At 48.8% G+C, this 24,058-nt stretch overlaps 1 protein-coding gene across 2 annotated transcripts in view; it reads left to right on the top strand.

The window, feature by feature from the left end:
- DPP6 (dipeptidyl peptidase like 6) overlaps nucleotides 1–24,058 on the top strand; it is a 363,707-nt gene that overhangs the window by 247,365 nt on the left and 92,284 nt on the right. For both annotated transcript variants that reach the window (XM_016196944.2, XM_087820908.1), the window contains exons 2-3: nucleotides 2,395–2,509; nucleotides 8,082–8,180. In XM_016196944.2, the coding sequence (XP_016052430.2) occupies nucleotides 2,395–2,509; nucleotides 8,082–8,180 (214 nt within the window). The remainder of the gene's footprint in view (nucleotides 1–2,394; nucleotides 2,510–8,081; nucleotides 8,181–24,058) is intronic.

Here is a 24,058-nt window from a genome sequence, read left to right as displayed (position 1 = left end):
CATCTGAACACGGTGGTGCCTTTATTGTTTTAGTCGGCATTTCTTCTACTCCAGCTGTGCAAGGCCACGTACACTATCAGGCTCTGATCACACAGTACTGAGGCAACGGCCTCCCGCAATGATGAATTTTATGTTTCAAACATCAACAACCCTGGAAAAGGTTTAGCCTGTTTTTAGCTCATTGTTTGCTTTCTTTTTTTTGCCTGAGTTAAAAATAAGCCTGAGCAACAGCTGTGTCGCTGGGGACGGAGCGAGTGCCACCTCTAGGTGTCAGCTTGCATTATGTCTTTCGGGACCAATCGCTGTTCCTGGCATCGTTGTTGCGACCGGGCCTGTGTTCACCCGTCGCTCTCGGCACCAGCCAGCAATTGCTTTTCTGCCAGACATGCCAGCAAATAACGAACTTACTGCCCATAAAGGCGCTCACGGGTTTATCCGTCCAGCGGGCCGTCCCTGAGCGCCGTGGGGGCCCCGTTTTGTATCCGGCACTGGGGACAGGAGCACATCCGGGCATCAGGCACATGCCCTTGACGGGGAATCGAACCCGTGACCCTTTGGCGCACAGGCCAATGCTCTAAGCCAGGGCCGAAAGGGCTTATATTTTTTTTGTAATCGTGGTTAAAGCGAAACGCTGTCGCTTCTGGGCATTGAGCTCACATAGAAAACCCAACGCAACAGGGACCGAGATTGTCTCAGTGCAACACTTTGTCCTGGTCCCACGCTTATGTTTTTAGTCTTATTTTCAAGGGCTAGAAAGCCACTTTTTAATGGAAAAATTAAACTCTGGATGGCAGAGAAGAACGCTGGTAGATTCCTAAACAGCTGTGGAGCTATTTCCTGCCCAGGCTGTGACGGCTCCCGGGCGTTTCTTACTTGATAACGTAGGTGGCGAATGTTCGTTGTTGAGAGTGGAATTTTTCTTAATTCGATAACCTAGGTTATCCAGTGTGGATTGTTTGGCGTCTGATTTTTCTCATTTTGATAACCTAGATAGCCCGTGTTAAGCATCTGGGTGTCAGGTGTTAATTATTTGCTGCCCCTTAGTTGAGTATCATCTTTATTTTGATCTGCTGCCGTTCGACGTGTGTTAAGAACTTGCAGTCTTGGGTGGGGGGTATTTGCGTTTGTGTTACCTGCTTTCCGAGGCCATCTCCACTCTCTTTTATCTTGACTTGGAGTCGCTATGAGTTTCACGTACGAGTTCTAAAGAGTGTTTTGTGACCCGCGTGTAGGCAGAGGTAGAAACACTGCGCTTGCGGTGTGACTGTCTCTGTTTGCCCTGGGGAGGCCCGGTTGCCCCTGTATAATTAATAATTATAATTACTAATACATCACTATTATATTTCTAACTTACCATTAATTATCAGCATTACTTCCTCTGTCTCTCGAAGGCTCCCAGGTTGAACTGTAAATTATGTAATCACGGTCATTTGAGAGGAACTAAAAATTGGGTCTCAGCAGCCAGGATACCCGATTAAATTCCTAGGTTCACTCAACCCTGAGCATCCCTTTAGCGATGTCTCCAGACATCACCTGCCACCGCCAGTCCCTGCGACGAGGCAGATGTGGTCTCCCTGGAGGGTGCTGTGGTTCCCCTGGGGGTGGGGAGCTACTCCGCGCAGACGGGTGACTCGCCTGTCGCCTGGGGCCTCTTGGGGCCTTGTGTGAGGAGCTGTGAAAGGTCATAACGACTCACGGTGGTGAGCGGTGGGCAGGGGTTGATTAAAATTGGCACGAGGCACATGCTAAGCAAATGCTGGAATTTGGGAACCTGGCGTGAACCGTGCGATGTATGTAAAGAGAGACAAGAGGAGACTTAGGGCGGGAACGTGCTTGGGTGTGAGTCTGGGGGGCCCGTAGGGTGGCTGTAATGAAGAGAGGGCCCTGCAATGATGAGCCTATGCTGGGGGACCTCGTTTATTGGGGGGAGAAACATTTACGTTCACCCAAAAGCTGGAAACATAATAAAATATCCGATTTTGGTTTTAGCACCGGCTGAGCACCAAAGGGCCGTGGGTTCGATTCCCAGTTAAGGGCACGTGCCTGGGTTGCAGGCTCGATCCCTGGCCCTGGACAGGGTGCGTGGAGCAGAAAGCAGTCGATGTCTCTCTCTCTCTCCCTTCCACTCTCTTGGAAAATCAATGGAAAAAAATATCCTCAGCTGATGATTAACAATAACAATAATAATAATAAAATATCAGATTGCTTCTCAAGGTTCTGCCCTGATGCAGGAAAGACGGGGCGGAGAAAAGAGCCCAGCGTGGCTTCGTGGTTGAGAATGCGCCTCGCTGGCGGCTCCGCGCCGCGGGCCTTGATCCCCACGGGGGCGCCGGTTTGGCTCATCTTGCGTCTTCACTTCCCTCACCGCGTGTCTCTGTCTCGTTCCGTTTCCAGGAGCTGGTGGGGAGTAACCCTCCGCAGAGGAACTGGAAAGGGATCGCCATCGCCCTGCTTGTGATCCTGGTCATCTGCTCCCTGATCGTCACCTCGGTCATCCTGCTGACGCCAGGTACCTCTGCTCGTCCTCGGAGCAGGGCCTAGTCTGTTCGTCCGACGGACCCGCAAGGCGCTTGAGGGAGACAGAGCGTCTTCACCGCGGCAGCCACTTTTATCGAGTCCAGAGAGAGGAAGGGAGAGGGAGAGAGAAACGTCCCTGATGAGAGAGTCACGGACCGGCCGCCTCCTGCACGCCCCCTGCTGGGGGTGGAGCAGACAACATGGGCATGTGCCCGGCCGGGAATCGAACCCGGGACCTCCCGGTGCCCAGGGCGACGCTCGACCAGCGGAGCCACGCCGGCCAGGGCTGCTGCTGCTGCATTTTTATTTATTTTTTATTTATTTATTTTTATTTATTGTTTTTAAACATACCTCTACTGATTTCAGACAGAGGAGAGGAATACTTTTAAAGGCCGCGTTTGCACTTCAGCTGTGTTTTCAAACTCCTAGTAACACTTTGGGTTGAATTTCCTCTGTTCAAAGCTTCGTCCGGCTGAAAAGAAAGACACACGGGCTGAGCTCGCAGCCGTGGCGGGTGTGCTGCCTCTGGGGGGCCCTGTATTCCTGGTCCCCTGGGCGGGGCCGGGAGCACGGAGCTGGGTGCTGGGCAGATGTGGGGAGACACCCAGGCTCCCCGGAGCGCGCAGGGCCCACTCACAAAGGGACTTTCTCGGCAGTGCCATCCTTTCCACGGGCGGGGCTGGGGGAAAGCTGCCGAGCCCTGCGAGTAACTGAGTCGCTGACCCGCCGAGGGGAGCCGAGCCCAGGGAGGGAGCGGCTCCCACGGGCTGACGGCTGGCGTTTGGCCTCACAGAGGGGGTGTCCCAGTCGTGGCCACGCCCGGGAGCGTTGGCACGGCCTTGGTGTCGTCCCACAGCGCTGGGCTTCCCGCCCGGCCTTGCGTCCACTTTGTTAGGAATCGTATGTTGGACTTTTTAAAAAAACAATGTTTTTTCCGGCACTACCCGTTTCCAGCCTCGTATTCTGGTCGGTGGAAACGCCGGTGATAGCGCTTGCTCTGTGCGTATCCCAGAAACCTATTCTGAGCTCATGGGTTCTGTCTCTTGGTGGAAACGTTCCCAGGGACACGTGGGCCCCTTTGCACGCTGGCGCCAAGCGCCGTGACCGGACGCCCGTGGACGCCTCGGCGTCCCCAAGGGCCTCGCGGCGATCACTCCAGGCAGCGGCTACTTTGTTCCGAAGCCCCGGCCGATAACCGCCGGCCTCGCACCTCGTGTCTCAGAGATCGAATTGGGAGCGTTTAAGGCAATCCCCGCTCCAAGCGGATCCGCCAAGCGAGCGTGTGCCCTTTTCGACGCTGTCATTCATTTCTCCCCTGCCAGCCTGTGCTCTTTCCTAAATATCTCGTTGGAATAATAGACTCGACATTGCCTTTTTTATTTTCGCATATTAAGTGCAAGTCTCCGCTAGGTCACCCACGGCATGTGCCTTCTGGGGGCAGCTGGGGCTCACGCGTTCGGATGGAAAGGACGCCTCTATTCTCAGGGTTGCAATTAGTGTTGGGGGAGCTGGAAAAAAAACGAGGGACCCTATTTGCATGAAAGCAGCCCCGACATTTGGCTTTTACGGGTTTTCACATTAGAGAAGATGGACAGCGGTTTTTGACGGAAAACTGTAGGACACGTTCAGGTGATGTATGAACGAAAAGCCGTTGATATTGGAAAGTCGTGCTGAAGGTAGATTTGGGGTGAAGGCCGAGCAGAGGTAAACAGAACAAAGGACTCACTAATCCTTTGGGTGGGAGCATCACAGGGAGTTTATTTTTATGGAGCTGAGATTTCATCACCATTTGAATTAAAACCAAAGTCTATAACTGCATTGCTGGCTCTCAGCTTACCTTTAAATATATATATATATTTATGTATATATATGTGTGCATATATATGTGTATATATATGTATATATATGTGTGTGTGTGTGTGTGTGTGTGTGTGTGTATATATATATATATATATATAAAAATTCATCTGGCCAGTGTTGCTCAGTGGTTCAGTGTCGACCCATGATCCAGGAGGTCAAGGTCAAGGGTTCGATTCCCGGTCAGGGCACATGCCCGGGTTGTGGGCTCCATCCCCAGCAGGGGGCATGCAGGAAGCAGCTGATCAATAACTCTCTCATTATTGATGTTTCTCTCTCTCTGAAATCAATAAAAAATTAAAAATTTTTTTTTTTAAATATTAAAAATTTTTTAAAAATATTTTTAAAATAAATAAATTCAACTGGACTCAGTAAGCTTTACTGAGGCGAACAGAAATCTAGCAAATTGTTACGGCTCATAAGTCAGACAGGAGAGTGTAGGTGGGTGAAATTCAGAAACTGAATCGGGTGCTCTGAGTGTGTATAGAGTCAAAACAAAAAGAGATGGGTTTACGTGGGGAGGGGCGTGAGAAAAGCCACATTATAATCACATTTGAGAGAATCCCCTACTTAAGAATTGTTACAGCTACTTAAGATAGCCTGTTCTGTAATGACATTTTCGTGGCCTTTTAAAAATGGACTTTATTTTGGGAGCAATTTTAGGTTCACGGCAAAACTGAACGGAAGGCAGAGATTCCCATATAAACTCTGCCCCTAGACATGCACAGCCTCCCCGGTTAGCAACGCCCCTCGCCAGAGGGGGGCCTTGGTTACCACGGATGAACCTGCGTTGACATGTCATCATCACACGGAGCCCGCAGTGGACGGGGGGGTTTCTGCTGGCGCTGGGCATCCTGTGCCTGGGCAGATATGTAACGACACTGCCCTGAAACGTCTCAGCCCTGTGTTGGTTCAGTCCTTCCCCACAGCCCCTGGCACCCACTGGGCTTTCTATGGTCTCCATAGTCCTGCCTTTTCTAGAATGGTACGTAATAGTTGGCATCATACGATATGTACCCTTTTCAGATGGGCTTCCTTTATCCGTCGTGTGCATTTAAGGTCCTTCCATGTGTTTTTAAGGTCCCATCGCTTATATCGTTCTAGCTGAATAGTATTTCATTGTCTGGATGGACCAGTTTATCCATCACCTACTGGAGGACACCTTGGCTACTTCCAGGTTCTGGCGGCTTTGAATTAAAGCTGCTGTAAACATCTGTGTGCACGTTTTGTGTGGACATAAGTTGTCAACTCCTTTGGGTCAATGCCAAGGAGTGCCATTGCTGGATCATAAGGTGAAAGTATGTTTAATTTTGTAAGAAACCACCAACCTGCCTCCAAAGTTTACAGTTTCGCATCCCCACCAGCAATGAGCGAGAGCTCCTGTGGCTCCACATCTTTGTCAGCACTTGGTGTCGTCCGTGTTCTGGATTTAGGCCATTTGCATAGGTGTGTGGTGGCATCTCACTGTTTTAAGCTTATCTTTATTACACTCCGGAACAAGTGATTTTCTAAAGCACTTATGAGTATATAATATGTGTAATACAGAAGTTTATATAATAAATACTTCTACAGATTATTATATTGTTTAATGAATTTCCAGACTGAACAGGCTCTTATAGCCATCACTCCTGTCAGAAAACGGAAGCTAGTCAAGGGTAACCTAAGTTCTAGCATAGGAGGATAGTTTTGCCTGCTTTTATGCTTTTTACATTAACAGTAAAAATGTAATCATATAGTATGCATATTTTTCTACCTTTTTTTAAAAAAAAATACTTTTTACTGATTTTTTTTTTTTAGAAAGAGAGAGGAAAGGAGAGGGGGAGAGAGAGAGAGAAGCGTCCATGTGAGAGAGAAACATCGATGGGTTGCCTCCCCCATGCACAGGGATCAAACCCACAACCTGGACACGTGCCCTGAATGGCAACCAAACTGGCAACCTTCCGGTTCATAGGACGACTTTCAACCAACTGAGCTATGCCGGCTGGGCCACCTGATTCTTTTGATCATAGAATGTTGGTCCATTTGTTGCTGTGTTGTACTGGTGCCCAATTATTGATCTGTGATGGGTTGTGTCATCACGAGGGCTCAAAGAATCCCTACGACAATTGCCAAGCAGTTTAACAATCATCTGATAACATTATATCATAACAAGTGCTGCGTACCCCGTGGTTTCTTAGTCTTGCAGAAGTAGATTTCTTCTAGGTGTTTTCTCTCTGTTCTCCTTCCTACATCAAACTCGGCCCAGTCTTGTCATAGTCCATCTCTTACCGATGACTGTGACCGAGAGTCCTGCCGTAGGATGCACAGCTGACTCGCCGGGCGTCTGCCGTCGTTCCTTTGCCCCTTGGCATCTGTAGATCTGCTTCTAGACTCCTTTGTGTCTCTTCCCACTCACCTTCCAGCTAACTTTTGGGGTGAGTGGCGTCTCCTCTGGTTATGACATTTGTTGTGGTGGCTGCTGGTCTTATTATAGTCGTTCCTAACTGATGCTAATTGGTTGGTGCTAGTTGAGACGGAGCATGGATAGTGTACGCAAGGTTTACTCTGACATGGGAGAGATGGTGAGGCCAGGATGCAATGGGGAAGCGTCATGGAGGAGGAGGAATTAGAGGCTTTGAAAGACACATCCAGTAGAGATGGAAAGATATCCACGGGGGAAGGTCACCGTGAGCCATAAAAGCCTAGAGCATTCGCTGGACACAGGGTGCCTGGCCTGGAAGCCGTGGAGGGCGCCCTGGGTGCCAGGAGTAGTAGCAGACCGGGCGAGTCGAGAATGAAGTGATCAAGGGGGCGCAGGGCAGTGCCCGGCAGTTTGCACGTGGACCTTTGGGGTGTGAATCTATCTGAGCCAGAACTCATCCCCAAGCCATAGACACCGGAGACCAGTGAGGCGCATGAAAAAGAAATACCCAAGCATTACGTCTTTGAATTCCCGGCACCCACCATGCTGCCAATAGATGGCGTCTAATAAATGCCTAATGAACAGTTGAGTACATAATGCAGTTGAGGGCCTTTTTTTTTTTTCTTTTTTAAATATATCTTTATTGATTTTAGAGACAAGAAGGGAGAGGGAGAGAGAGAGAGAAACATCAATGATGAAAGCGTCATTGACCGGCTGCCTCCTGCACGCCCCCAACCGGGGATCGAGCCCGCAAACCGGGCCTGTGCCCTGACCGGGAATCAAACCGCGATCTCCTGAATCTTAGAGCGATGCTCAGCTGCTGAGCCATTCCTCTTTGGTCGATTCCCACCATATTGTGTGTAAATCAGTCTTTTATTTTCATTTATTGTTTTAATTGAGAGAGAGAGAGAAACATTGCTTGGCCCCCATACACACCCTGACCGAGAATCAAACCCACGACCTTCAGGTGCGAGGAGCGATGCTCCAACCGGCTCCACCACGTGGCCAGGGCCTCGGCCTTGAAACAAGTATCTGCATCCAGACCTAAGAGATACGGTCATGTATGGATTGGAAGTCGAGGGCGTGAAATGATCGGTTTTACTGACTCACGAACCCCTCACCGTCATTTCTGATGGTTTAATTATAAAGAAAAAGCACAACTGGCTTTTGTCCAGCTCAAGTTGGTGGAAATGACGTCTTTTACCATCTAGACTGTTCCCAAATGGCAACCAGCATGTCTTGTGGGCCCTCTTTTACCAAAAAAAAAACCCAGAAAGCATAACGATTCCCCTCCTTTGTTTCCTAGTGGAAGACAACAGCCTGTCCCAGAAGAAGAGGGTCACGGTGGAAGACCTCTTCAGTGACGAGTTCAAAGTTCACGACCCCGAGGCTAAGTGGATAAGTGGTGAGTCCCGAGCGCCGCGAGGACCTGAGGGTCCCCTTCCCCACCCGACCACCTCACAGCTCCGCTCTCCTGGTGGCCTCTCTGGCCTCCCTTTGGCCGTAGAAGCGGATCTACAGGGCTCCCGCTGTGATCACTTCATCATCATTCTAAGGAAATGTGTGTCTGGTCAAACGGGGCTGCTCTGGCAGGAGAAACGGGTCCCCTGGGTCACCTCGCAGCATCATCATTTCTCCCGCGGAGATGTGAGGTGTTGCTAGGCAACCAGTGCTGGGAGCCACAGAGCCGAGCTTCCTTCCTGAGGCTGATTCTCCGCTGTAACCCCCGCTGGATACAGGGGCCGAGGAGCTGAGAGCTTCTTCCAGAATGTCACAAATAAGCCAGACAGCGCAGCCCCGTGCGCAGCTGCGACCAGCATTTCCCTCGATCTGCACAAAGTCTGTTTTTCTCATTTGCAGGGTATTTCTGAACAGCAAAACAAAGAATCGGGAGGCAAAAGGGAGCACGTTGCGGTGCAGGACGTGGTCCGCTTCCTCCCGTCGGGTCTGGGATGGTTGTGGGGTGCAGTCCCGGGGAGAGGCGCCAGGGTCTCCGCTGGCCCCTGTGTGACGTCCCTCCTCCGAGTTTTGCTTTCTCCACGAATGCTGTTTGCATCTGGTCTTAGCCTCGGCGGGATGCACTTGAAAAGTAATTTTCGGGTCAGGGAACCTTTGTCTTGAAACGCTAGAGATCTGGTTCACATCCTGGTTTTTGCAGTAAATGAAGCCCAGAGGGGTTCGGCAATTTGTGTGAGGTCACAGGGCGAGTAAGAAGCGCAGCCGTGGCTGCAAGCCTGTGTCCTGACTTCCTATTTAGTGTCCTTGTGTCAAGGGACACAGTGTCCTTGTGTCTTCTTGCTCTCGCACTGCTCCAGATGCTTCCCAAACCCTCAAAACCCAACCAGCAGCGACTCTCTGCCTCTCACCCCCTGCCAGCGGGAGCTGCTCTGTCCACCACTGGCCCTGGTACTAATTCCTGATCCCGAGATGAGCTTGTTGAAAAATGAAACAAGTAGATGGATCCTGGAGGGAATGGATTTCATCAAGGGAATTGGGGACAAGTGAGAGCAGTGAGCTGTGACTCCCAGCGGGGGGCACGTACAGAAATCCAAGCTACGGAGAGGGTCCAGGTCTCTTGTGTGGCCAAAGACCTGGTTTTACCATTGATTCTGGGGGAGGCTGAGCACCTGCTCTGTGTTTTCCCACCGCACTGGCTCGAGGCGGCACATAGCGAGCTCTGGGCCCCGGCTCGGCGATGAGAGATGATTCTTGTCTTCGGAAGGACTGCGAAGTCCGTCCTGGAGACAGAACAGCAAGCCGCCAATGGCAGCCCCAACTCAGATCGCATGCAGGAGGGGGAGGGTGATCTCATTTTCCCGAGGAGGCATTTCAAAGACGGGGCACGAACTCAGACTTAAGGGAGGGCCAGGAATTTACTAATTAGAAGGCAGAGAACAGATCCCTGGAAACATGTAAGATGGAAATGTTAGTCTGTGCCGGGCCCCGTGGGGAGAGCCACGGGCTAGCTGAGAGATGATAGGGATAGAAAATTGAAGAAAAGGGAGAGTGGGGAAGAGAAAGATGGAGGAAGGGAGGGAATTAGTAAAGAGGCAGAATCTAGGAATAAAATAAGGGGCAGAGACAAGGAACCCCGAACCAGAGCTGTGGGGTTCAGAGCAGGTCAAAGACACCGTGAGGTGCTAAAATAATAGAGCCATATATCTTCATCAGGGAGCCGTAGTCGCAGACTTGGCCTGCATCAGCCTTCCATATGGGGAAAAAAGGTCACAGGCAGAGACTCGGGCTCGAGAGCAGGTGCGGGCCTGCAGGGGCCTCACTGACGCAGGACCGTGCATCTCACGAGCTCCTCCTTGCTGCAGGTGAGCGGAGCTGTCCAGAGATGCGCTGGCTCCCGGCCAGGGGAAACAGGGCAGAATTCCTTCATACCCACAGTGTCGGGAATTAACGCGAGCCATTGAGAAGGGGCCCTGTGCCCAGCAGAAAAGCCCAGCTGCTTGTTTTGGCAGGATAGATATATTCATAAAGGCCACCTGCAGTTCTAAATAAACCTGCCCCTGGTGTTCAGGAACTTTCTCAGGAGGGCTCTTCCTGTGTGAAGGTGAACACTGAGCAGGAAGTTTTGCTGCAAAGTAACCAGGTGGTTGGGTCTCCCCCAGGAGGAGGCGCCATCTGGGGAGTAAGGGAGCAGAACTGTCCCACACGATGCTCCCAGCTGCCCTCCTCTCTCTCTTATTTCTCTTCCTGATCATTCCCTTTCTTCCTGCTCCCTAAAGATGTAATAGCTTAAGGTGAATGCAGTAACTTTGCAATGAGTAACTGAGCCTTTATAATTGATTTTTTTTTACAAATACCGTAAAGAATTCATTCATTTTTCATGCCATAAGTGTAAATGTTAAGATCGGGGGAAAGATTACATTCATAGGATTACTGAGTGATGTGGAGCTGGGATGAGCTGTAGAATTTATCGGAACATTCATTCGTTCAACTACTGTTTGTTGGGTACGTACAATGCAGCAGGCAAACTGCTGGGCCCAGATAAGGTGAGCAATGGAACTGTTTCTTGGTGGTAGGCTTGGGGTCACCACCTATCACAACCACCACCTACCACCCCCTTTCTCCTCCTCTTCTTCCTCCTTTCTCCTCTGCCTGCTGCTCCTCCTCTTCTTTATCATCACCGTCATCATCACTTCATATTGTATCATCATCACCATCATCTTCATCATCTTCACCATCACCATCACCTCCATCATCATCACATCACCATCACATCACCATCATCACCACCATCATCATCACCATCATCTTCATCATCTTCACCATCACCATCACCTCCATCATCACATCAACATCACCATCACCACCATCACCACCATCACCACCATCACCACCATCACCACCACCATCACCATCATCTTCATCTTCACCATCACCATCATCACCACCATCACCACCATCACCATCACCATCACCACCATCACCATCATCATCACCACCATCATCATCACCACCATCACCATCATCATCACCACCATCACCACCACCATCATCACCATCATAACTGTCGCCACCATCACCATCACCACCATCATCATTACACAATCACCTACTGGGGGTGGTTCCAATGTCTTAATCTATAGACTAAGTGCTTTACACACATGAAATCATTCAATGCTCACAATCACTACTATTCCCATTTTAAAGATGAGGAAACTGAGGCTTAAGGTGTTTAAATCACTTGATCATTGTCACAAAGTTAGCAAGTAGCAAAGTTTGGACTTGAACCTGGGTCTCACTGGTTTTTATAAACTGTGCTACATTGTATAGAACTCAGGCCTCCTGTCTCCAGGCAGTTTCTTTCACACCCTCACCAGCTACATTGTGAATATTTCAGAATTATTTCCGTCCCTTAAATTCCTTATTCTAGCATCCCCTATTTCCACGGCACCTGTGTCAAACTAACAAAATCTGTGATAAAGAAAGATGGTGAAATTCCCCACGGAGGAGTCTTCCTCCCTCCCTCCCTCCCTCCCTCCCTCCCTCCCTCCCTCCCTCCCTCCCTCCCTCCCCCCTCCCTCCTTCCCTTCCTTCCTTCCTTCCTTCCTTCCTTCCTTCCTTCCTTTCTCATGAGGCACATTAACCACTGAAGTTAATAAATGCATCTTGGATTTAACATTGGCGTTAACAGTCTAGAACTAACACGCTTTGTTTATCAGGAGGAAATGCGTTGGGTTGGAGGTAAATTCCTCATCACCCATTTTTATGCTAGAGACGTAATTTTTTAAACCTACCTTTTCTGAAAGCGGTTGATGCCACAGCCTTCAAATCCTCTGATATCCTAACGCCCTGTAGATGTTCCTCAAACACTCGCTGCCGCCACTGGGGCGAGCGGATGAGGCCTGAAGAGCAATAGAGCCGAGGACCTCGAGGGTTCACCGTGGACTCTGTCTTACGAAGGCAGAGACGTTCGCTTCGAACGAGTTCGAACGTTGTCCCCGCTCCTCGCCTCCTAGCCTCCTTCCCATCCTCCTTCTTCTCGGCTGACTCCACCAGAAGAAAGCTCCCGAACATTCCCACTGCCCCATCTGCCTACCTGCCAGTGTCTGTACCTGCCAAGGGCCCTGCCGCTCCCCCTCCATGACCACAGATGACCTGCCTGTGCTCAGTCGAAGGGAATCACAGCCGAACTTGCTTCTCCAGGGGCAAGAGAGAGGGAGGGTCCTGGAGGGTCCAGGGGGAGGCAGGGAAAGGACCCCAGTGGTGCGTCATCAAAGAAGGCACCAGAGGAAAGGACTTGGGCTGCTGTGGTGGCCGATGAAGAATTTACCAAAGAGAAACTGTCCCTTGGCGGCCACACATCCCACACAGCCCACAGCCCAGGCCCATGTTCTCTGCCAGTCACGGGGACACGCGGGCTCATGGTTGGGGTTTGGAATTTCCCTCTAACTCACCCTGTTTAGATGATAAGGGGGTGAAGGTTCATTCTGGGAGGTGGTGCCGTATTTGTATACCGACAGCTCTCTGCATTCCCCTCGTTGCCCTTACAAACAGGAGCACAGTCCACTCTGTATCCATGGACTCGGCTACTCTGCGCAGAGGGGCTGAAGCCCCAGCTCCTGGTGGCACCCCTGGGAGACACGCCACACACACGCATACCACACACACCACCACGGACACGACACACACACCACTCTACAAGTCCACAGCTCAGAAAAGCGTTTGAGCTGGAGATACAGAATTGAAACTACACGCAAGGGAGTATGTCTTGGCTACAAGGCAGCCTGGAAATAGCCTGATGAACCCCGTGCGCTGTGCTCTGAGCAAACCAAGGCCAGCTGCACCCTTCAGGGGACCCACCGTCCCCTCCCAGTGTCACTAGGATACAGACAGGGCCTGACTGGGTCAGCTGCTGGCTCGCAGCTGCTCTCCCTCCTCCCCGTGGCGTGTTCGCCGGCAGTGGGGCCACAACAGGAGACCTTGGGGCCGGCTCCAGAGTCGCCTGTGTGTGTGTTTGTTTATGCTCATTGCCGCTAATCCAGCCACTTGTGCGTAGAGAGCCCTGTGCGTCTCTCCCAGGAAATACTGGAGAGACTGTAAAATTGGAGAAAATTGCTTCCTTTGAATGTAGGGAAATATCAGCCGCTGGTTGATCCTGGGGAAGTGAACATCGCAGGAGATGAAATTGGAGAGAGGGCCCTGGGGCTGGAAGCCACTCGATCTCAGTGCCTGCTCTCTCATCTTCTCCTTTGTTATTCTGAAACTCCAAATGGGTTTTCGCGGGAAGCCCGCCGGGTTAGACGGAGGGGACTTGAGTGTAGGACTGTCCGGGTATTCCTCCCCCTGTTTGAAGCCCTCATTTTTCAATCAGAACCATGAATCAGTAGAATTGTAGAAAGTCCCCTGGGGTCATTTGTGCAGCAGCTGGCGACTGGCCACAGAGAACTGCAGGGAAATGTTCAGAAAGGACAGTTTCAAAGAGTAAAAACGACCTCCACGGCTCGGCGCGTCGACGGAGCTCACCACAGTTGTCATTTGAAGTTAGGCATCGAATACCCAGGGAAGAGCCTCCTGCGCCTTGGAGAGCCCTTCAGGAGATGGGTGGAATTGGGGTCCACGTTGTGTAAACCACCGATCCCCCAACCCCTCTTGTTGTAGTTTTCAAGATCCCTCTTTTCTTAGCTGTCTCAGGAGATGAGAAGCCCGGCTGCCTGGCCCTGGGAGGCCAGTTATGCCCCGGCTGTTTTAATGCCGTGAAACCGTCCACGCGGCCACACCCACGTGCTCGCCCCCGACCGTTACTGCGGCCGCCTGCGGTTTGCTCGGCCTCGGCCCTAAAGCAGCGGGTACCCGCCCGGTGTCCGAGCTCAAAGAGCTGCCTGCCCAGCCTCCCCCCAGAGCGTCCTGCCTGAGCCCGTCCCTGCAGCGACCTTGGAGACAGAGCCTTCAGAGAGGGCGGTGAGCCCAACATAGCCACGGTGACGGGCACAGTCGCAGTGACCGCGATAGTCACAGTGACCGCGATAGTCACAGTGACCGCGATAGTCACAGTGACCGCGATAGTCACAGTGACGGACATAGTCACAGTAACCGCAATAGTCACAGTAACCGCAATAGTCACAGTAACCGCAATAGTCACAGTGACCGCATAACTGCCCGACTACTTTAGTTACGGTAACTGCAAACTACCCCGGTTACCGTAGTTACAGTAACTGCATAACTGCCCCGGTTACTTTAGTTACGGTAACTGCAAACTACCCCAGTTACCTTAGTTACAGTAACTGCATAACTGCCCCGGTTACTTCAGTTACAGTAACTGCATAACTGCCCCGGTTACTTTAGTTACAGTAACTGCATAACTGCCCCGGTTACCTTAGTTACAGTAACTGCATAACTGCCCCGGTTACTTCAGTTACAGTAACTGCATAACTGCCCCGGTTACTTTAGTTACAGTAACTGCATAACTGCCCCGGTTACTTCAGTTACAGTAACTGCAAACTACCCCAGTTACTGCTTAATCTTCACTAAAACCCAGGGAGGTTGGAGTTTTCACCTTTCCCTTCGAAATGAGGAAAGTCCAACTCAAAGACATTCAGTTGCTTTTGCAAGGGCCCCAGGATGGCTGTAGAAATACCCCGGGTACCTGCCTCCCTGTGCCCACCTCCCTGTGCCTGCCCCGTCTCCTCCGGTCCCCTCTCCTGCCTCGCCTCCCTGCTCTCTGGACCAGGGCCTCCTGCGAGCATGTCCCTGGCCAGATGGGCCCCCCGGTGTCTCCCTGCTTCTGTCTCTGTTCCCTTTTTCTGAAAACACTTTTATTCCACATTTCTCTGCTTTCGTAACTGGCTCCTCTTTATGGATGACCCAAAATCAGCTCCCTCTGGATGTTCCTGGGCAGAATCGGTTGCTCGCTCCCCCAGGTCGCAATGGAACCCTGTACGACTTGGACCAGAGCAGCAGCTGGCACCTCATCTGAGGGTCCCCAGCCCTGGGGACTCCACTGGGGGAAGAGACAGTGGCCAGCCATGGTCTTCCCTCCAGACACCACACACCTGCCCTCCGCTGCCGGAGGCGCTCTCCAGTCCCCTGACTGGCTGCAGGATGCGGGAGTTGTTTGTTGTGTGATTCGGGGCCTCATGTCTCTGCAGGCTTAGCTGGGCCAGTGCCCTCCCAGCAGAGGGAGACATGTTCCCAATCTTCACGTCACTGAACCTTTGGCGGGTGCCCCTCCGCCTCCCTGGGAAACACAACGTCCACCTTTGTTGAACCGAACGCAGACTCAGACCAGGAGTCAGATCCCGTTTCTACCCATTTGTTTGCATTACAGGGGACAGGCTTACTTCCCCCTGTGGGATCTAGGGAATACAGGGTGTCCCCCCAAAATGTATACCCACTTTGAATGATTATAAAGTCAGTGTTTATTTGCAAAGAATAAAAGAACCTACAGAAATGAATAATTTTTTTGGTCAATGCCTGTTTTCAAACCGATGACTGCTTTTGCCCAGGCCTTGCTGATAACGCGAAGCGATGGAACCGCAAACATCAAGATCATTTTGTGCGGTATCAGTGCGTCTGCTGTCCCTGGTTTTGTACTATAAACTTTATCTTTTATGTGTCCCCATAAAAAAGTCTAGTGGCACTTTAGGGTAAAGTTTCTTTGTTCAAAGCTTAGTCTGGCTTCACCCATTATTTCAAATCAGTTAAACCTGAAAAGGAGTGAAAATTAAGTGAGTTACCAGCTGTTAAAGTGTGTGTACATTTTGGGGGACACCCTATCTGTATGCATGTATGTATAGACTCATATGTGTATATTTGGTTTTCTGGAGGACAGATCTCAGGTGAGATTGACATGTTGTATTTCCTCCTCGGGGAGGCTCACATTTTCCAGCAGGTCGTAGGGTTGTTTCCGGCCTCCCAGGCTTTTCAGGACTTTTCCCGGGGATCCCCCACAACACGCAGCTCCTCCAATTTCCCCACCCGTGGGGGAGATGAGGAGGACATTCCTGGAGGCAGGACAAGGTCCCACAGCTTCTTTAAGGCTCCGTCAGCGTTTGGGCAGGTGACACGCCCAACAGCTCTGCCCCGACATAGGAGCACTGTCACCCCGGCAGCCCACAGACCGGGACGCACAAGCCTTGTTTTATTTTACATTCACCCTAATTAGGAGCCTGTGACGTTACCTAAGTCCCAGCCCACTGTGGCCAAGGAGCCCAAGGGCTCGAGCCCCGGTGGACTCCTACTCAAAGGTTCTTTTTAAAGCCAATCAGAAAGTCCTATTAATTAGACTCGCCTTCCTCAAATGCACTGACCCTCCCGCGAGCTCTGACATTATCGTTTATTGTTTCAATTAAATTATCCCACCAGGTCCTTAACCACATCAGCCTGTGAGAGGCTAATTAATTATCACCGACATCTTTCAAACACGGATCACCCCCTTAATTAATAAGAATGGAATCACTCCGTCTCTCCCATAACTGAGAATAATCCCCTCCGACCCGCACCCCCGCACCCACAGCGCATCTAATTTTACGTCCCGGTGTTGGTTTGTGTCTCTCTCTTGCTCTTGACAGCAAGCTTCTCAGCCCCACATGCACTGTAGCAACTGCTCCGTGTCCCTCACAGACCCGCATGTCTGGCATGTAATGAGGTCTCCATAGATACAGAATGTCCCAAAAATATGTTTACGCGCTTTGAATGATTATAAAGCCAGTGTTTATTAACACGCAGTTCATTTTCAATATTTCAAAGAATCTCAGAAATGAATAATTTTTCTTGGTTGGCGCCTGTTTTCAAACTGATGACCACTCTGGTCCAGGTCCTGCTGATAACGGGGAGCAATGGAATCGCAAACATCAAGAGTCATTTTGTGCCCGGCCGGGTGTGGCTCCGCGGTTGAGCATCGACCTAGGATCCAGGAGATCGCAGTTCGATTCCCGGTCGGGGCACATGCCGGGGTTGTGGGCTCTATCCCCGGTTGGGGGTGTGCGGGAGGCAGCCGATCAATGACTCTCATCACTGATGTTTCTCTCTCCCTCTCCCTTCCTCTCTCTGGAACCAATAAAATCATATTAAAAAAAAAAAGGTTCCAGAAACATGTGCTTTGCTGGTAAGGAGATGGAGGCTTTCAGATGTTTAGATAAACTTGCTGAGTTTACCCATCCGCTCCTCAGGGGACTGGGATTAAAACCCAGGGCTCCAGACTTAGGGATCGATAATATGAACGATAAAATATTAATTTTTATGAGTCCTCCCCACTTACCAATATCGACGAGTTCAGAACTGGGCATTATGTTTAATTACTTTTAACCCCTTATCAGATGTATCCTTGGCAAATATGTTCTCCCATACAGTGGGCTCCCTTTTCACGTTGATGGTGGTGGTTTCTTTTGCTGTGCAGAAGCTTTTTAGTTTGCTACAGACCCATATATATTTAATTTTAAAAAAATAAATAAAAGCCTTAATAGTGCTTAGAGGAGTGTATGAAACAGTGCCCCCCAGTGGCTAAGAATACACATGAAAATCACAGTAACCGGGCTATTTTTGGTCTGTCTGGAGAACTGATTGTAAGGCCGGCGTTAAGGAGATTTTTGCTCTTGCCGGCGACGTGTATATTGTGTATGTGCAGCAAATAAGCAAGGAGACGGATGCGGTCAGGCCTGTTAACTGGGTGTGCGACTTCTCGATCGCTGACCTATTAATACGCTTATTAATATATAATGTTACCTTGCATGTAAATTTAGCCGCCTCTCATTTATAATAACATTAGCAACGTGACACGACCATTTGAGCAAGAACACTGCCTTCTGCCAAAGCCGAGAGCCTCAATAATTATTTTCTGTAATGTCGTTAGGTGTGACGTGGAAGAGAGATGAGTCCAGGAATAGATGAGTCAAAAGATCAGCTTAGGGGACCTAATTCTTATGAAATATGACTCGAGTCTCATCCCTCTTTTTTTGTCCAACATCATTACAGGCTGAAACCTCGGTGCCGTATTTCTGAAAATGAAAACTAAATACCACTTCTAAAAATAGCATCCCTTAACTAAAAAAATCTAAATTTATCTTTAAAAATTTTCTCCCTCCCTCCCTCCCTCCTTCCCTCCCTCCTTCCCTCCCTCCCTCCCTCCCTCTCTTTCTTTCTCTCTCTCTCTTTCTTATACTACCACAAGATACTCTAAGCTTATCTCATCCTTTCCCTCCCCCAGCCCTACAATTAGTCATTTCTCTGATGAGCCCTGGTTGCTCCCACTTGGTATTAGAAACCAAACCTGCACTTCCTGGTACTAGGACATCGTTGCTTCTAGGCCGTCTTCACACACCTGGAGGAAATGTATGTGTATGTGCACATATCTCTCTATCGGTCTCCATCTGTATATTAAGCTAAACATGAGTTCCTGTTGGTGTTTCTACATGGAACCCTCCAGCCATCACATGCCATGCGTTCATAGTAGCATTATTCATAATAGTCAAAATGCGGAAACAACCAAAATGTTCATCAACCGAAAATGGATAAACGAAATGTGGTGTACACACGCGCGGAGTATTATTCAGCCCTGAAAAAGGAATGGAGTTCTGACATGCGCTACGCCATGGATGGAGCCTGAAAATACTGCGCTAAGTGAAATAAGCCAGACACAAAAGGACAAATGCTGCATTACGTTGATTTCCTACAATGAACCGACCTTGTGTTTGGGGGATAAATTCCCCTTGGCCATGGTGTATAATTCTGTCTGTGTTGCTGGGTTTGGTCTGCTAATATTTTGTTGAGGATTTTCGCATCTGTATGTATAGGAGATGTTGGTCTGTAGTTTTCTTGTGTTGGCTTTTTGTTTGTTTTTGGTTTTGTTTGTTTGTATCCAGGTAACTCTGGCCTCATAGAATGAGCTGAAAAGAGTCCCCTTCTCTTCTGTTTTTTGTCATTATTTCTTCGGATATAATCTCTGCTCTCTGTTCTCTCACCCTCCTGTTAGACTCCCGTGACGCGTCTGCTGAGACACTCGCTGTCCCACAGGTCTCCGAAACTCTAATTTTTCTTCATTCCTTTTTCTTTCTGCCCCTCAGACTGAATGATCTCCGCTCTTATCGAGTTCACTGCTTCCTTCTCCTGCCCGATCAAATGTTATTTTTCGCCCTCGAGTGACCTTTTCATTTCAATTATTGTGCCCCCAACTCCTGAATCTCTGTTTTGGTTCTTCGTAAAGCACTTCAGTTTCTTTAATGATATTTTCTATCCAGTGACATAGAGTTCTCATTCCTTTAGTTCTTTAGACATGGTATCTTTTGGCTCTTTGAACATATTTATAATAGCTAATTTTTTTTAAATGTTACTGAATTTATTGGGGGGACATTGGTTAATGGAATTATATAGGTTTCAGGTATACAGTTCTGTAACACATCATCTGTATATGGTACTGTGTGTTCACCACCCCAAGTCAGTCTCCTTCCATCACCATTCATCCCCCCGTACCCCCTTCTACCTCCCCCACCCCTTTCCCTCTGGTAATCACCATACTGTTTTCTGTGTCTATGGGGTAGTGGTTTTTTGTTGTTGGGTTTTTTTTTTTTGCTTAATCCCTTCACCTTTTTCACCCAGTCCCCACTTTCCTCTGACAGCTGTGAGCTTGTTCTCTGTATCTATGAGTCTGCTTCTATTTTGTTCATCAGTTTATTTTGTTCATTAGATTCCACGTATGAGTGAGATCATACAGCACCTGTCTTTCTCTGACTGGCTGATCTCACTTATATAATAGCTCATTGAAAACGTTTTCTCTCTAATATGTCTAGTGTTTGAATTTCCTCAGGAATAGTTTTTATTAACTGCTGTGGTTTTTTTTCCTGTGTATGGACCACGCTGTCCTGTTTCTTTGCGTATCTGGTGATTTTTGTTAAATACCGGATATTTTAAATAATCTAGTGTGGCAACTCTGGAAACCAGCTCATCCTTCTCTCGGTCTTGCTGCTGGTTTTTGTTATTGGTTGCTGTTCATATGTCTCATGGCTTCCTGGACTAATTTAATAAAGTCTGCATACTTTTCATGTGCAGACAGAGCTGGGTTAGCTTAGTGCTCATATAATGGTTAGATAGAGATTTCCTGAAATTTCTTGAACCAATAAGTCTCCCAGCTTTTGCCAACAAGCTCTGTGTGCACGTTAGGGCAAAACTCCAATACTCAGCAGGCAGTTTAGATCCTGCCATGCTCCTCCTTTCCTGCTTGCTCAGAGTCTCAAGATCAGCCAGAGGTGAGAGATGAGGGCATTCTCACACATCCCCTAGACTTACAGGCAGCCCTGCACATGAAAGCAGCCTGTTAGAGTTCCAACAATGTGTTTAAGTGTTTCAAAGCCCTCCTGGATATCTTGTTCCCTAGCTTTTCCTTTTCAGTCTTTTGGACAACTTGTTTCATTTCCTGCAACTGTTATCACCTCGGGCAGCTGCTATTTAAAACACTTGTCATGGATTGTTTTTGACAAACGCCCCAGGGAAAAGGCTTTTGTACTGAGCAAGCTCCGTGTGGAGGAGTGCAGGTTTCTAGGAAGCTGTCGGACACATGAAATAATGGCAATCCTCTAGAAACAGGCCTCTGGGAGATCTATAGAGCTGTTCTTTCCCCTCCGGTAGCTCCTACACTGATGAATTTAATGACTACCAGGATTGCAGAGCTGTTGGTTTTCAAGACTGCCACAGAGCTGAGGGAGGGGAGATGGAAAGATAGCAGTGAAAAGGCCACACAGATCACTGTCCTGACCAAGATTCAGCCTTTTTTTAAAAAAAAAATAAATGCACCTCAGATTGTTGGCTAATTGCCAAAGTTTGAAAAACGTTGACTTTGACAATTTGTACAATCTCATTGCTTTTATAAAGGAGCAGACATTTCAGGGTCCCTACTCTGCCCTTCTGGAAGTGGCTCCTCCTCCTTCCGTAGCATTTTGTGTGTGGTTCTTTGTGTTCAAAATTACCTGTTTCTCAACATTGACACCTGGTACTTAAAATGATGCTTGTCTCCCATACTTGCTTCCAAGAATTTTCAGGGAAGATTCAAGACGTTTACAATTTTCTATGCTCCCAGGAGCAGGGTGTTTCTGTGGGGGTGAGGGTGGAGTAGGTTGAAACCCATATTTCTGACATCTTCAGTGTTTAATAATGTATTTTATAAAAAATACAATTACCTGAAAAAGAGTCATCTTGACGCATCGGCAGTTTAGTGCCAAGATGGAAAACGCTTTTGTCACAGGCACCTGCCTCACAGACACCAGGAGAGGTGCTATCGGACAGCCCTCTGCGTTGAAGGGAGAGGGCTGTCCCCTCCTCAGTTCTTATCAGCCTCTCAGGAAAGACTTTAAACAAGTGACACCAAGTGATTGTGTTGTAGCAAGGCGAGGAAATTTATCAAATAAGCAAGGTGAGCAAATCTATCAAAATACATCTGCCCGATAAGGTGCAGGCAGACTTGCTAACTAATTTTGGGAAGCGAGGGTGGTGGGGGTTCAAAGGGTTATGTATCCATCTGTCTATAGGTGTTTTTTCATTTTAATTCCCCTGCCAAATATCTTGGTACAGATGAACTCTCAAGGTCTCCCCTTTTACTTTGTTGTGGCTTTCCCAGAATTTATGAGAAGCACGTGGCAGTGTTATCTTGAAGAGCCCCGAAACTGCTGGCTTCCCTGTTAGGCCGGTGAAATAAAACTCGCCCTCCCTTTTTTTTCCCTTTCCCAAAACAGCTGACTTCTTTGTTTAGCGAGACAGGGTTTTAACACTCCCTCTTCTTTCCTTCCTTCCCCCCTCCTGCCTTAGCCGTTCCAGGGTGGTTTTCGCTATCTATGTGTTCTCTCCCCCTTCCCTCTTTCCTTCTTTAGGTATTTAGCCATTTGTTCTCAGGTGTCCTTGGTTTCGGGAAGACAATGGGATGTTATTTACCAGCTGCCTGCGAGCTCCCCAAACTGTTTAGCCTTGTTGAATTTTCTTGCCTCAGTTTCCCTTTTCCACTTGCTTAGAAATTTCCCTAGCTTCTCACTATCCCCTAACACTCTGAGGGGGAATATTCTCTGCATAATAGAAACGCATGCCGTCCTGTGTGCTTACTCACTGCCTCAGGTTAATGGGGTTCTCCGTCATGAGCTAAATTCTTCCAAATCACCTATTTAAAGGCAATTTCTCTTTCTTTTCTTTTTTTTTTTTTTTTATATCTTTATTGCTTTCAGAGAGAGGAAAGGAGAGGGAGAGAGAGAGAGAAACATCAGTGATGAGAGAGTCATTGATTGAGCCCGCAACCCGGGCATGTGCCCTGACCGGGAATCGAACCCCAATCGCCTGGATCCCAGGTCGACGCTCAACCGCTGAGCCACGCCCGGCTGGGCCGATTTCTCTTTCATTCTCTTCTGGATGAGATGCTAAAAACACACAACACCCGATTACCCAGAACTCTCACAAGAGGGAATACATTTTGCTTTTCTCTGTTGAAATAGAGACCTCTGTTTGGAATAGGAGACGTAGGGTGCTCCCCGACATCTTGCTAGACGTGGCTTGGTGTCCTGGAGAAGCCCCGTCAAACATTTCTCTCTGCACTTTCCACTGGGAGGTTAATTAACGTGTACTCATACCCCCCCCCAATAGTAATTGATTAGCAGGGATGGGAACAATTTTCCTAGGAATTTTTCTAGGCCGGGGCACTTTGGGTTTTCCAAAGTCTGCAACAGATACAGAAATGGACTTCCAGGTGAACAAAATATATTAGCTAATCTACGGCACGTTTTTCTCTGATGAGCGTTCACCGTATCAGGTACTTCATACCATATGCCCTTCATAATACAAAGCACTTTTGGCTGAGTGATTAAAGGCCCTTGGTGCTTAGGAAATGATGGGGAAGTTCTGTAAAAAAAATGATGAACTTGGTTCAACAGAAGAAAATTTAGAAAGTACAATGAAACGAAGGGGTTCAAAAAAAAAACACCCCAGCATAATAATTTAAACTCAAAGCAAAGATGTCCCCACACAGGGACATGTCGGTCTTCAAAGACTTGTTAGAGGAGGTGATTAAATCAGACCTCAAAGGAATTTGCGAGACGACATCAGCAGGGATGTTGGGGCGTCTGAACCAAGACTCTGCCGTAGACATTAATCAACCATGTGCTTGAGAATTCGGAGCAGGTAGGGCCCGGCTGGTCGGGCTCAGTTGGTTGAGCACCATCCCACGGGCACCAGGAAGTTGCAGGTTCGATTCTGGGTCAGGGCACATACCTGGGTTACAGGTTTGATCCCCGGTCGGGGAGTATACGGAAGGCAACCAACCGATGTTTCTCTCTCTAAGCATGTCCTCTGGTGAGTATTTAAAAAAAAAAAAAAAAAAGAGAGAGGAATCTATGTACCTATGTGGATTCCCCAAAAATATGTTTAAAGATGAACTAGGAGCAGGTAAAGGAGCCCAGGTTTGCGTCACTGATGTTTTGTTGAGAAGTCTAATAATATCCCTCCTAGCTCGCGTCAACCGACCTGTCAAGGAAATTACAGAGTCGTCGTGACCATAACAACGTGTGGGCAAAGGAGAGAGGAGCTCAAGGCTGGGAAACAGAGTCACTGTTCATCGTCAAACAGGGTGAAATTCGGCAAAACCCTAGAACAGATTCGTACGCACGAATATGCGGCGGTAACTGAACAGTAACCACTCAGCCTTTCACTGGCCTAAAACCCTCTGGCAAACCTGCCACGGTGCTGCTCTCACAGCCTTCGTACGTCCAGAGGAAATGGCTCTCTCCGAACACAGTCAGTAATGTAATTTCCCGATGCTGTAAACGACCCTCACAGAATCTGTTAAAACGTTCAAATATTAACGCAACG

The sequence above is a fragment of the Miniopterus natalensis genome, chromosome 10, assembly GCF_054644295.1.
Source record: "Miniopterus natalensis isolate mMinNat1 chromosome 10, mMinNat1.hap1, whole genome shotgun sequence".
Taxonomy (NCBI): Eukaryota; Metazoa; Chordata; class Mammalia; order Chiroptera; family Miniopteridae; genus Miniopterus; species Miniopterus natalensis.
The sequence above is the reverse complement of the archived record's forward strand: the minus strand, read 5'-3'. Positions and strand labels throughout refer to the sequence as shown.